This window comes from Protomyctophum parallelum (genome assembly GCF_964188405.1).
Source record: "Protomyctophum parallelum genome assembly, chromosome: 8".
Taxonomy (NCBI): Eukaryota; Metazoa; Chordata; class Actinopteri; order Myctophiformes; family Myctophidae; genus Protomyctophum; species Protomyctophum parallelum.
Genome location: NC_139703.1, coordinates 9,281,754 through 9,294,556, shown reverse-complemented (window position 1 = coordinate 9,294,556; position 12,803 = coordinate 9,281,754). Strand labels below are relative to the sequence as shown.

General features: G+C 44.9%; 1 protein-coding gene across 1 annotated transcript; it reads right to left on the bottom strand.

Moving 5' to 3' along the window:
• Nucleotides 1-19: 19 nt before the first annotated feature.
• Nucleotides 20-11,877, bottom strand: LOC310863802 (F-box/LRR-repeat protein 19-like; the record flags this gene model as incomplete). The annotated part of the gene is made up of 8 exons (XM_083772294.1): nucleotides 20-24; nucleotides 120-282; nucleotides 936-965; nucleotides 1,570-1,653; nucleotides 3,675-3,812; nucleotides 6,454-6,577; nucleotides 6,994-7,160; nucleotides 11,842-11,877. 8 exons carry the CDS (start codon nucleotides 11,875-11,877, stop codon nucleotides 20-22), a joined length of 747 nt encoding a protein of 248 aa, XP_083628420.1.
• Between the last annotated feature and the right edge of the window lie 926 nt (nucleotides 11,878-12,803).

Genomic DNA, 12,803 nt, shown 5'->3' with positions numbered 1-12,803 from the left:
CGAACTGCCCATCAGGTTCCTATCCTGCTGGTTACGTCAGAGACCCTTATCGTGAAAATTGGGGTCTCCTATGTCTCTCCAACATCAGCACCAACATTCTAGACAGGCCAACCACAAACCGTTGTGGTCTCCCTCGCTGGCCGTGTCGGTCGTTGAGTCGCTGGTCGAGTTGCTAGCCGAGTCGTCGCTGAGCGGGTCGTGCAAGTCCCTGCGGCGTCGGTATATTTTGCCGTTGCGTGGGAGGGTAAGAGGAGACAGAAACAGAGAGGAGGACTTCCTCTTCTGAAGAGCAGACAAAAGGGGAAGGTCGATGGGAGGGAAGAGAGTGTGTTTTGAGGGAGAGTTATACTGTTGCTGTCAGGCATAAAAAACTTCGTATGTTTTTAAGTGAATGAACGCCGTGCTTCATCACGCAGGAGTGGCGCACAGATCTACAAGCTCACAATGTGTCGCATCACAACGCGTTGCGAGCTTGTAGATCGGCTATTTTCACTAGTCGTCATCGTCAACTAACCCATTCTGAACGGGAACCCATTTTGGTGTTAGCATCATGTTATGCTTTAGCTATTGAAAAATAGCAGATCTACAAGCTCATAGCGCGCCACCGAGTGGCGCGCTACGAGCTTGTAGGTCTGCTATTTTTGAAAAATCGAAGAACGACTGACATTTTTTTAATCTGATCTCAGGTCAGAATGGGTTAATCAGACCAGTGTGTGTCCAGTGGAAACCTCGTATGAATCTGATCTCAGGTCAGAATGGGTTCATCAGACCAGTGTGTGTTGTCCAGTGGAAACCTCGTATGAATCTGATCTCAGGTCAGAATGGGTTCATCAGACCAGTGTGTGTCCAGTGGAAACCTCGTATGAATCTGATCTCAGGTCAGAATGGGCTAAACATGTACTGTAGGGCTTCGATACTGAATGGTCTTAACTTACCAGTGGAAACACCTTTTCTTCTTTAGGCCGCTACGAGGAGAGAAAACATCTGGGTGAGAGAAATGTACAGACAGGAGACGCGGGGAAAACAAACATATGACTCGGTCTTAACAGCATTTATGATGCGTGTGCTGCAGTCTCTGTGCTGCAGCCTCTGTGCTGCAGTCTCTGTGCTGCAGCCTCTGTGCTGCAGCCTCTGTGCTGCAGTCTCTGTGCTGCAGTCTCTGTGCTGCAGTCTCTGCCTCAGAGCATGGCTTCACGTTGCAGCGTTCAGAGGATGGGTTTTATGCTGTTCAGACTATGGGTTTTAATAGTTAGTTACTGTTAGTTACTGTGAGGGTGAGGTCTGGCCAACTCGGGATTCCTCCACACTTTACTATCTACAAACTATATCTAAAAACGGCCATCACAACACAATTGGGCAAGTGGCTATGGCCGTTTTTAGCCCAAGGAGGGTTTTTCGTGCAAAATTAACGCTTGGAATGGATTCAGAATCATGAAAACCCCCTAGTTTGACACGTCACATTAAAGTATAATGCAATTTACAACACTTTGCCATATTATATTGGTTGTGGATGTTACCCAGACTTTCAGCAGCTTCCATGGGGTGTGAGAGTGTTGGTGGTTTACGTACCTCTGGGTCAGTGATGCCCTGAACACACTTAGGACACTCCCAGCAGCTGGGCAGGTCTCTATTCACCACCCCGTCACCTTCAACCTGAAACACAGAAACGCACACAATCTTACATTTAACCCACTTAGGCCTGAAGCCTGAAAAAAGGGATGCCACAAAGTGACCATTTGCCCAATCGAATAATCTACAGCTCTGGCGATTAATAATCGATTAATCGGTGGAGATCTTCTCAGTGCCATTCAGGATGGAAAATGAAATCCATTTGGATTTGGGGAGAAGTAGTTTCATAAGGGGCTGGTATGAAGTACTTGATATAAAGAGAACATGTTCAGTTCACTAGTCTACACTCTACTCTACACCTGCCTTCATTTCATCTGATTGTCTGTCTGGCAGGCACTTAACAAGCGATCGTTAACTGTGTCTGTTAGGTCACATTCATACCAGAGAGCTTTGCTGCGATTAAAATGAATCCTGCTGTGCATTGTCAGAAAGTGCGCTTCGTTTGGCAGGTGTGAAGGCTCATTCGAATCCTAATGCGCAGCAAATAACCGCATTTTACTCCGCCCAAAAACGTGGGTTTCGCTTCGCTTCGAATCGCACTTGACTACGATTCGGTGCAGGTGTGAATGCAATCCGCAGTAAATAAAGGAAATGAAGCAAACATAATGTGGCGGGTGAGGAGCTGAACACAGTTGGAGACGGAGAAGGCATATTTTACGCAGCGCAAAGATGTCCCGTTACTGTGGATAGACGTGGTCGAATAAGGAGACTGAAGCCCTGATCGAAATGAGGACGTGTACATTAATCAATTGCTTAAGAAAACACATAAAAACACTGCAGTGTATTATAGCCTACATAATATTCTGTCTGTCTGTCTGTCTGTCTGTCTGTGCGTGCCGTAAACATGGAGTGCTGTCACTGTGTGGGACTGGGGAGGGAGTTATATCAGTGCGTTCATGCAGCGCTGTGCTGCATGCCCAAAAGAACAGTGTGTGGCGGCTGCGTGCGTAGAGAGAGAGAGGGGGGGGGGGGGTCCCAGACGGCACGACACATGCACGTTATGAGTGTAATTTTATCACCATAGATTTCACTGTGTAGGGCAGGCTATAGTTTATGAATGGAACACATTGATAAAGGTCCCCCCTGCTGCGTTTCCAATTGCTGCGAATGACAGTGTGAAGGCAAACCCCAGCCAATTAAATATGCAAGAATCCCAATTCCCCGCCCATACGGATCTGAGTCTACCGAAGTATTAGGTGAGAATCTGACCTTAGAGAGAGGGGCAGAGAAGAGTGGCTTTGCTCAACTTGATTTATACTTATATTCTCCACTCTGATGAAGGTACATGTTCGATATATCATGCAGCCTTACTTATTAGCCAATATTTTGGCTATATAAAAAATAATAAAAATAAAAATAAACTTTTTTTTTCTTTTTTCGATTTTCGATTATGAAATATTAAAATCGATTTCGGAGACTGCAACTATTAATCGGAAAATCGATTATTCGGTGGCATCCCTATGAAAAACCCTTAATGTTGCTGTATAGACTTTATTCCCGGAGGATTTCAGGGTGGAGGTCCCCCCCCCTGTTTAGCTGTCGAGACCGAAAATCTTAAAACGTTAATAACTCTTGATCTAAATCATCCCGTCCAATTCTAAGAAAAGATCCTGTGCGAGACGGCCCACTGCTGTCCAGTCGCTATAGTCGCGGTAGATTTAATCAGACCAGTGTGTGTCCAGTGGAAACCTCGTATGAATCTGATCTCAGGTCAGAATGGGTTAATCAGACCAGTGTGTGTCCAGTGGAAACCTCGTATGAATCTGATCTCAGGTCAGAATGGGTTAATCATGCCCCCCGTTGTTGTGGCCACATCCGGCATAACATCCGGTCCGTCGGTAAAAGTGCTCCGTTGCTACACATCGCTGGGCGCTCTGATTTAAAGGATTAAATTAACCCCGGGCAATCGGAGTGCTAATGGATATTAACGAGCTGTGTGTGTGTGTGTGTGTGTGTGTGTGTGTGTGTGTGTGTGTGTGTGTGTGTGTGTGTGTGTGTGTGCGTGCGTGCGTGCGTGCGTGTGTGTGTGTGTGTGTGTCACCCACGGTGAGGCAGCCAGGATGGACAATCTGGGCACAAGTTTTGCATTCCATCAGCATCATGAAGGCCTTCTCCTGGGCATCTGTAATCTGTAAGGAGCCATCCTTACAGATTCTACACAGCGCTGACAGGGGCAGGCCAGGCTGACAGGACGACGAATAATAATAATTATAATTGAGTATACTCAAAGACGCTTTGCATGTGTGTGGGTAGAAAACATGGGAAAAGGACAACTTTATTAGGGAAAACAAGTCAGAGAAAATAATTAAAAGAAAGACGCAATTCTGGAAATATTGAAAATCGCTAATAGGCCACCCCCACTAATTCTGCTAACCAATTACAATGTTTTTTTTGCATCAAACGGTTACATGAGCTGATTGAGACAGGAGGACAGATAGAGAACAGATAGAGGACAGATAGAGGACAGATAGAGGACAGACAGAGGACAGACAGAGGACAGATAGAGGACAGATAGAGGACAGATAGAGGACAGACAGGAGGACAGATAGAGGACCGATAGAGGACAGATAGAAGACAGATAGAGGACAGACAGGAGGACAGATAGAGGACAGATAGAGGACAGACAGGAGGACAGATAGAGGACAGATAGAGGACAGACAGGAGGACAGATAGAGGACAGATAGAGGACAGATAGAGGACAGACAGGAGGACAGATAGAGGACAGATAGAGGACAGATAGAGGACAGACAGGAGGACAGATAGAGGACAGACAGGAGGACAGATAGAGGACAGATAGAGGACAGATAGAGGACAGATAGAGGACAGATAGAGGACAGATAGAGGACAGGTAGAGGACAGGTAGAGGACAGATAGAGGACAGACAGAGGACAGACAGGAGGACAGACAGGAGGACAGATAGAGGACAGACAGGAGGACAGATAGAGGACAGATAGAGGACAGATAGAGGACAGATAGAGGACAGATAGAGGACAGATAGAGGACAGACAGAGGACAGATAGAGGACAGATAGAGGACAGATAGAGGACAGATAGAGGACAGATAGAGGACAGACAGGAGGACAGATAGATAGAGGACAGATAGAGGACAGATAGAGGACAGATAGAGGACAGATAGAGGACAGACAGAGGACAGACAGAGGACAGATAGAGGACAGATAGAGGACAGATAGAGGACAGATAGAGGACAGACAGAGGACAGACAGAGGACAGATAGAGGACAGATAGAGGACAGACAGAGGACAGATAGAGGACAGGTAGAGGACAGATAGAGGACAGATAGAGGACAGATAGAGGACAGATAGAGGACAGACAGGAGGACAGACAGGAGGACAGATAGAGGACAGATAGAGGACAGACAGGAGGACAGATAGAGGACAGACAGGAGGACAGACAGGAGGACAGATAGAGGACAGACAGGAGGACAGATAGAGGACAGATAGAGGACAGATAGAGGACAGATAGAGGACAGATAGAGGACAGATAGAGGACAGATAGAGGACAGGTAGAGGACAGATAGAGGACAGATAGAGGACAGATAGAGGACAGGTAGAGGACAGATAGAGGACAGGTAGAGGACAGATAGAGGACAGATAGAGGACAGATAGAGGACAGATAGAGGTCAGATAGAGGACAGATAGAGGACAGACAGGAGGACAGATAGAGGACAGACAGGAGGACAGACAGGAGGACAGATAGAGGACAGATAGAGGACAGATAGAGGACAGATAGAGGACAGATAGAGGACAGATAGAGGACAGATAGAGGACAGATAGAGGACAGATAGAGGACAGACAGGAGGACAGATAGAGGACAGACAGGAGGACAGACAGAGGACAGACAGGAGGACAGATAGAGGACAGACAGGAGGACAGATAGAGGACAGATAGAGGACAGATAGAGGACAGGTAGAGGACAGATAGAGGACAGATAGAGGACATATAGAGGACAGACAGAGGACAGACAGAGGACAGATAGAGGACAGGTAGAGGACAGATAGAGGACAGATAGAGGACAGATAGAGGACAGATAGAGGACAGGTAGAGGACAGGTAGAGGACAGATAGAGGACAGATAGAGGACAGATAGAGGACAGATAGAGGACAGGTAGAGGACAGGTAGAGGACAGATAGAGGACAGATAGAGGACAGGTAGAGGACAGATAGAGGACAGATAGAGGACAGATAGAGGACAGATAGAGGACAGACAGGAGGACAGACAGGAGGACAGATAGAGGACAGATAGAGGACAGACAGGAGGACAGATAGAGGACAGATAGAGGACAGATAGAGGACAGATAGAGGACAGATAGAGGACAGATAGAGGACAGATAGAGGACAGATAGAGGACATATAGAGGACAGGTAGAGGACAGATAGAGGACAGACAGGAGGACAGATAGAGGACAGATAGAGGACAGACAGGAGGACAGATAGAGGACAGACAGGAGGACAGATAGAGGACAGATAGAGGACAGACAGGAGGACAGATAGAGGACAGATAGAGGACAGATAGAGGACAGACAGGAGGACAGATAGAGGACAGATAGAGGACAGATAGAGGACAGATAGAGGACAGGTAGAGGACAGATAGAGGACAGACAGAGGACAGATAGAGGACAGATAGAGGACAGATAGAGGACAGATAGAGGACAGATAGAGGACAGATAGAGGACAGACAGGAGGACAGATAGAGGACAGATAGAGGACAGACAGGAGGACAGATAGAGGACAGATAGAGGACAGTTCCATCATAAGCACTTTTATGATATTAATAGAGAACGCATAAATCAAAAGGCCAGACACTCACGGCGAGACACTGGCGCAGAACACAGGTCTGTTTGAGCTTCCCCGCTCCGCCAAACTTCAGCATGTCACTGCAGAATTTACAGTGCCCGCAATTTGTCCTCACGCACGCCGTACAGCGCTTACACCTTTAGGAACACACACACACACACACACACACACACACACACACACACACACACACACACACACACACACACACACACACACACACACACAATCACAGCAGGAAAGCACGATCTACAAAGTGTATGCAGTATATCAGCGGTTCCCAAACAGAGTGCCATGAGACCAGTAGGTGTGACCAGACCACACATCAATATTGCAATATTAATATACAGTACAACTATACAACAACAGTCACACCCGTGTGTAGTGAAGTCTTAATACAGAGGCACATTTTATACTCTTTTAAAAATGTGTATTTTAATTTTTAACCAATTACATGCCGACACCATTGACGGCGCTCTGGAGCCAGCGCCAACAGAATGCACATCAAAGAAGCCCCCGTGAGTAAAGTAGCAATCGGCCATTTTCTTCTTACCGGACTCTGCGTCGAGCAGGCCACGCCGAGCAGGCTGGTCTCTGTGGGCGTGGCGGGACCAGGGGCGAGACCAGGGCCGGGACCGGGGGCGAGACCAGGGGCGAGACCAGGGGCGGGCTGTCAGAGGGTGGGGTTGGAGGAGGTGCGGCCTCTCTCCAGCCTTCCAGCTGTCAGTAAATCACCATCACACAGCGTTACAGTCAGTAGATCACCATCACACAGCGTTACAGTCAGTAGATCACCATCACACAGCGTTACAGTCAGTAGATCACACAGTGTTACAGTCAGTAGATCACCATCACACAGCGTTACAGTCAGTAGACACTTTTAGGCCGTGTTGGGACCCATGAAAAAGTGTCAAGCGAACTACGCATTCAATGCATTTTTTCATAGATAATACCCTTCTAGACTTTGGGTTAAAAGTTCTACTCATAATATCCTGCTGTTTTTTTTTTAAAGCCATAAATGTATAAACAGTGTATAACCAAAAAACGAAAATCGTGTGCTGCTGTTTTTGCTTGTAAAATGTGTTTTTGGCAACACACATTTTTCTCAAATGTCAAATGCATATACTTAACATCTGAAATAAGTATTGGTGCCTTTAGTTTACTCATATGTGAATTTATATCATGAAATGTAGCATATTTGTTAAAGAATATGCTTCAACTTAAGTGTTTGCCACACAGTACAATGAAACCTACACAGTAAATTGTGCCAAGAGCTTATGTTTCATACATAGAAAATGTCTCAACCTAATGTGTAATGAAAGGTAGAAAAGAAAATCAGGGCACCTTGGACCAACATGGCAGAAAATCTATCAAAATGTTACCACGCCCCCTAAATTGGAATAATGCAACAAATGGACAAGACTAAAAATTAAAGTAGTAGAGGTCAGAATTATTACAACATATGGTATGAAGCATTTATTTATTTACAAGTGGGTCACAGCAAAGGGTCACAGCATCTGTCATCTGTACATCCACCCCCCCCCCCCCCCCCCCCCGCCAAGGAAATATATGAAAATTGATTGTTAAACAAAACAAGTAGTAGGCCTACATGGTAACATGTTGGGTTACTCATCCCTATCACTTTCATCAGAGTCATCATCCCATGTACCTCTTTCTTCTGTTTCCTTTGACACATTTTCACAGTCCTGGCAGTGACATAAATCAGTGCAAGACAGTTTTGCAGACATACATGAACATCTTTCAGTCTCACATTTGCTTTTTTTGCAATTACAGTGGACTACCTGCAACACACTATCAGGGGCAGGATTTCTAGTCATCCATTGTACTGTTAACTCCCCATCCTCCATGCCCCATCCACTGCCAATGGGTGAAGGAGCACACATCCTACTAGTCAGAGAACGTCTCATCACTGCTGCTTGGTAGTTTGCCCTTTTGCAATGTTGGTGGAGAGCATCACTTGTTGGGGGAATGGACAGTTCTGGCAAAACTGATGATGCCGTACAGAATGATTTGTACCTTGCATCGTTCACGTTTTTGGCAGATGATTGGCCATACAGGTGGCACACATATTTGTGTGTCAGGTGGCCCTTGTCTTTTAGACTGTGGATAGTGTTGTACAAGGAAGGGAGGAGGTGCTTTCAATGAGTAAACTGACTTCGGCAGTGGCTGTCTGTCTGGTCTAGACATTGTTTCAACAACAGAACTTTGTAGCATAATGCCATTTGTATGGTGAGTAGTTCCACGACCTGACAGTGTCTCCTCCCCAAAATCAATGTTATCCCACACCAGTATGGTAGGTGCCTTCTTTGAGAACCCCTTAGGAATGTTGTCTCTGCCCTCTAGAAGTTGTAGTTGAGCTAGGCTAGTGTCTAGACTGACAACTGTGTTCCATGAAGCACAGTGTCCTAATCTATTGAGTAGTGACAGAACATTGGATGAACCTGTTAAATGGCGAACAGTTAGACCAAGACACAGTGACTTAGGCGACTGCTTCCGACCTTTAGAAGCAAGATAAACAATGTCTTGACAAACAGATAAAACTTTTAGGTTCACATCTTCGGGAATATCAACATAACAGTCTAGTGTTGGTTCCTCTGTTGCACCTATAATCCAGGAAATGACCTTGAATAGTTCAACTGGCACAACAGATTTTGCTTCAGCTACATTCAAATTCTCTGCTGTGGGAGGCCAGGGGCATTTCATACCAGGAGATTCATGTACAATTCTCTTCAATATCAGTCCTGCACTATACAGTGTCCTTGTGTGCTCTGTAGATTGTCCAGATGTGTGTTCCAGATTGTCACTTTCAGTTTGGCTTACCTCGGTTGACTCAGTTGTTGTCATGTCTGATGGATGAGGTCGCCTGTCTAACAGTGTATCTGCTGATAATGTTTCAACAAAAACAAGTTCGGAGATGTTGCGCGTTGCAGGGCTGTGAAACACCAACTGGGGGAAATCACGGGACAACCGACTTTTCAGTTTATCCTGCCTGCAAAATGAAAATATAGAAAAAGACGAGAACAAATGTATAAATAAAGGGATTTTTTTCACGATGAGAAACAAATTAATTTAAACATACTGTCATAGCCTTTCTTGTGAGCGAATAAATCAATATCAGAATAATCAGAATATGCTGTAGCTGGCAGCAAAGGGTTGTTCATTTCTGAAAACACACACGCAGACAAAAAAATACTTAACATGTGTATCTAAAGACAGACAAAATACAGAGTATATGTTGTTGGTCAAAGCCTTACTTTTGAAATGTGCAGTGTTAATGCAATTGAATAACTCACACTTCATCTGTGGTTGCAGTATGTGTTGCCGTAGACGTTGGCCTTGTGTATTCTCTGTAACAGGACCTGTGGTACCGCACTTCCAGAGACACACAATCTTTGTCTTTGATATGCAAAAGGTTGCTAGAGTCTTCCTTCTTCTCAGCAGCCTTCTGCAACTGGCCTGAAAACAAAAAAATATATATAATCAGCTTTACTGTCAAATCACACATTTACAATTAAAAAAGTGGGTGAAATTTGTTTTTGTATCTTTTATCCATTATATGGTTATTACAAGAAAAAAAGAAGTGAGGGGGGGCGGGCAAGGAGATCAAGGCAATAAAAGAAAATGCTCCCTATCTGTGTGTGTGTGTGTGTGTGTGTGTGTGTGTGTGTGTGTGTGTGTGTGTGTGTGTGTGTGTGTTGGGTGGGGGGCTGTAAATAACACAGTGAACAAAGGGCCAGCTGGCACTTGTAACCTGCCCCCTGCATTCCTGGGTTAGGGTTAGCTAATAAAATAGTGAATCAGTTCTGTAGATAAACACTTATTTTTAATCAATGATAAGTAATATAATACGCTATATAAGCTATATAATATATATTATTTAGCTATATAATAAGGATAGAGGAGGAGTGACCCCACAAAGCCTTGGCCTCAAACACAGCACATCAAAGACCTCTGATTTAATAGAACAATGATAGGTCTATATGTAAATAGCAGTTATTTTCATAATATGACAAATCAATATTTCAGTCCAAAACTGGCATGCATGTTTTCCAGTACCGTGTTAACGTGTGTGTGTGTGTGTGTGTGTGTGTGTGTGTGTGTGTGTGTGTGTGTGTGTGTGTGAGAGAGAGAGAGAGAGAGAGAGAGAGAGGGAAGGGGGGGTCGCTTACCTGCAGACACAGTTTCTACCTGTGAAAGTCGATCCTTCTGACGTTTTCCACCAACAGTAATATATTTGTCCACTTTTTTACAAATGATGCAGATGGCTGGAAGGACAGGGCCAGCAGAAGGGACGGGCAAACCTGTCCAAGACCGAAGTTTTTTGCGGGGGGTTTCAGATGTGGCTCTGACGGGGCCGCGGCTGTCTGAGGCAGCGACTGCATCTGGTTCTGCTTCTCCCCCCTGCACCTTCTGTGTGCAGCGTTTCTGGGCCAAACACAATCGTCTTTTACATATAAAGCGACAGTAACACGTCGCGTGAAACCCAGCGTCCTCGGGAACATGGTCAAAATCAACGTCCACGCAATGTTTAAAAGTTTCAGCGATAACTTTAAGATCGCCGTCCAGACAAAGCCACTGTTTGACGAGAGACCTGTAAGTGTGCCACCTTGTCTGGGTAAAATCCTGGACGTCCTCATTCTGTACTGACAAAAAGTGCATATAGCATCGTTTAGAGTCCTTTGAATCCCTTTTCCGCACTTTTTTCCGCTGTTTTGGTTTCTTTTTACTTGAACTAGTGCTCGCCATGGCTCTAAGATTATTATGGGAAGGGAATAAAGCGGCTACGCAATTGGTCCACGTGACCAAAACCACACCACTCCCCTTTCACATATTATTACGCCTTGTAAGAAATAGTCCCGTATTTGACCACTGACCACAAAAAAACTGCAGGACGGCACGAGTAGAACTATTTTATTTGGACTTTCTACCTATAAATCTCTTTTATGGAGAAAAGATTGTGTAGTCCCCCTTCCGTGAGAACGGACCTGAACGAAAAGGGACCCCACAATACGGCCTACATGACATCAGAGACACTGTGCTCACTGCTACAATCTAAAATATCTAAAACCAACATATTACACACATAAAGACCCCCAGGAAAGTGTTCTAAAGCTTCTAAACGTCATTAACATATTTTATCAACGTTTCGCCCCTCCATTCCCAAGTTGTTGAAGAACTTGGGAAAGCCCGGAGGGGCGAAACGTTGTTGTATTTATAAAAAAGACGGCCGGGGGCAGAACTTTATCCTGTGCGGAGGTTAAATAACCAACTAATTACACCCCAATAATACACTGTTGCAGACGATGCATGTGCAATTGTCTGTTGACTAGTTTACTTTATGCATTTTGACTGTACAAATTATGATTTGGTTTCAACTTACCAGCCGTCTGCTGAAGCGTGCCTTGGAGTTACCCATTGTCATAATTATGAGCAGATCTCTGCAGTGTCTGTTACTGTAGTTTATATTCCTACTGTCCGTTACTGTAGCGTTTATATTCCTATAGACTGTAGGTCTATTGATACTAAATAGCCTATACTGGTCTAATGATGCTGTAATAACCAGTAGAACATTGATCACTATAACACTGAAATGTCCCTTTTCTTTCAGGCCAACATTCCAAGTTAAAATTGCACTTTAAACAAAACAAACACATGCCTTCCCTAAGAATGCATTGTGGTAGAAAACAGCTCTAAAGTGGGTAAGGGGATTCTAGTCTCCTCTCGGCTGCACTTGAAGCTAATTTAGCATTAGCATTATTAGCCCACAAAACAAAAAGTCTTTGAACTTAAGTGTGTTAAATTCCTCCCGTTTTCACACTGAGCCAGCCTGTCACTCAGACAACCTCAGACACAAGTTACACAACGGTTTGTTCACCACAAACTTATATATTATTTAAACACACTTTCTCTCGAATTCTCTGTATCACGTTCACTCTCTGCCGTTTGTTTACGTATTGGCGAGATCGCGGAATCTCCGTCCTTCCTCTTCGTGCTTGAGTCACGCCCCCGATCAGTGTTTACACTCTGCGTGCGGAACTCTAGAGACGTGGGTGATATTTCACCCGGATGACTTGAGAGAGTGGGACGGACACGGTAACAGGTACAGTCGCCCATAATCGATGTACGTCACCCAGAAAAGTAGCCTATGGATATCCCGCCTGGTACAGTCGCCCAAAATGTCCGGACAAGTCGCCCAGTAAAACCATTGTATTTATTCGTGAGGTATTAAAACACAGAGGGATTGATTGATTTGCAGAATGGGTAGATTTCAAACGAAAGCACAACTCAATACAAAAACTGTTACTGTGGACGACATTTGATTGATTGATTGATACATTTATT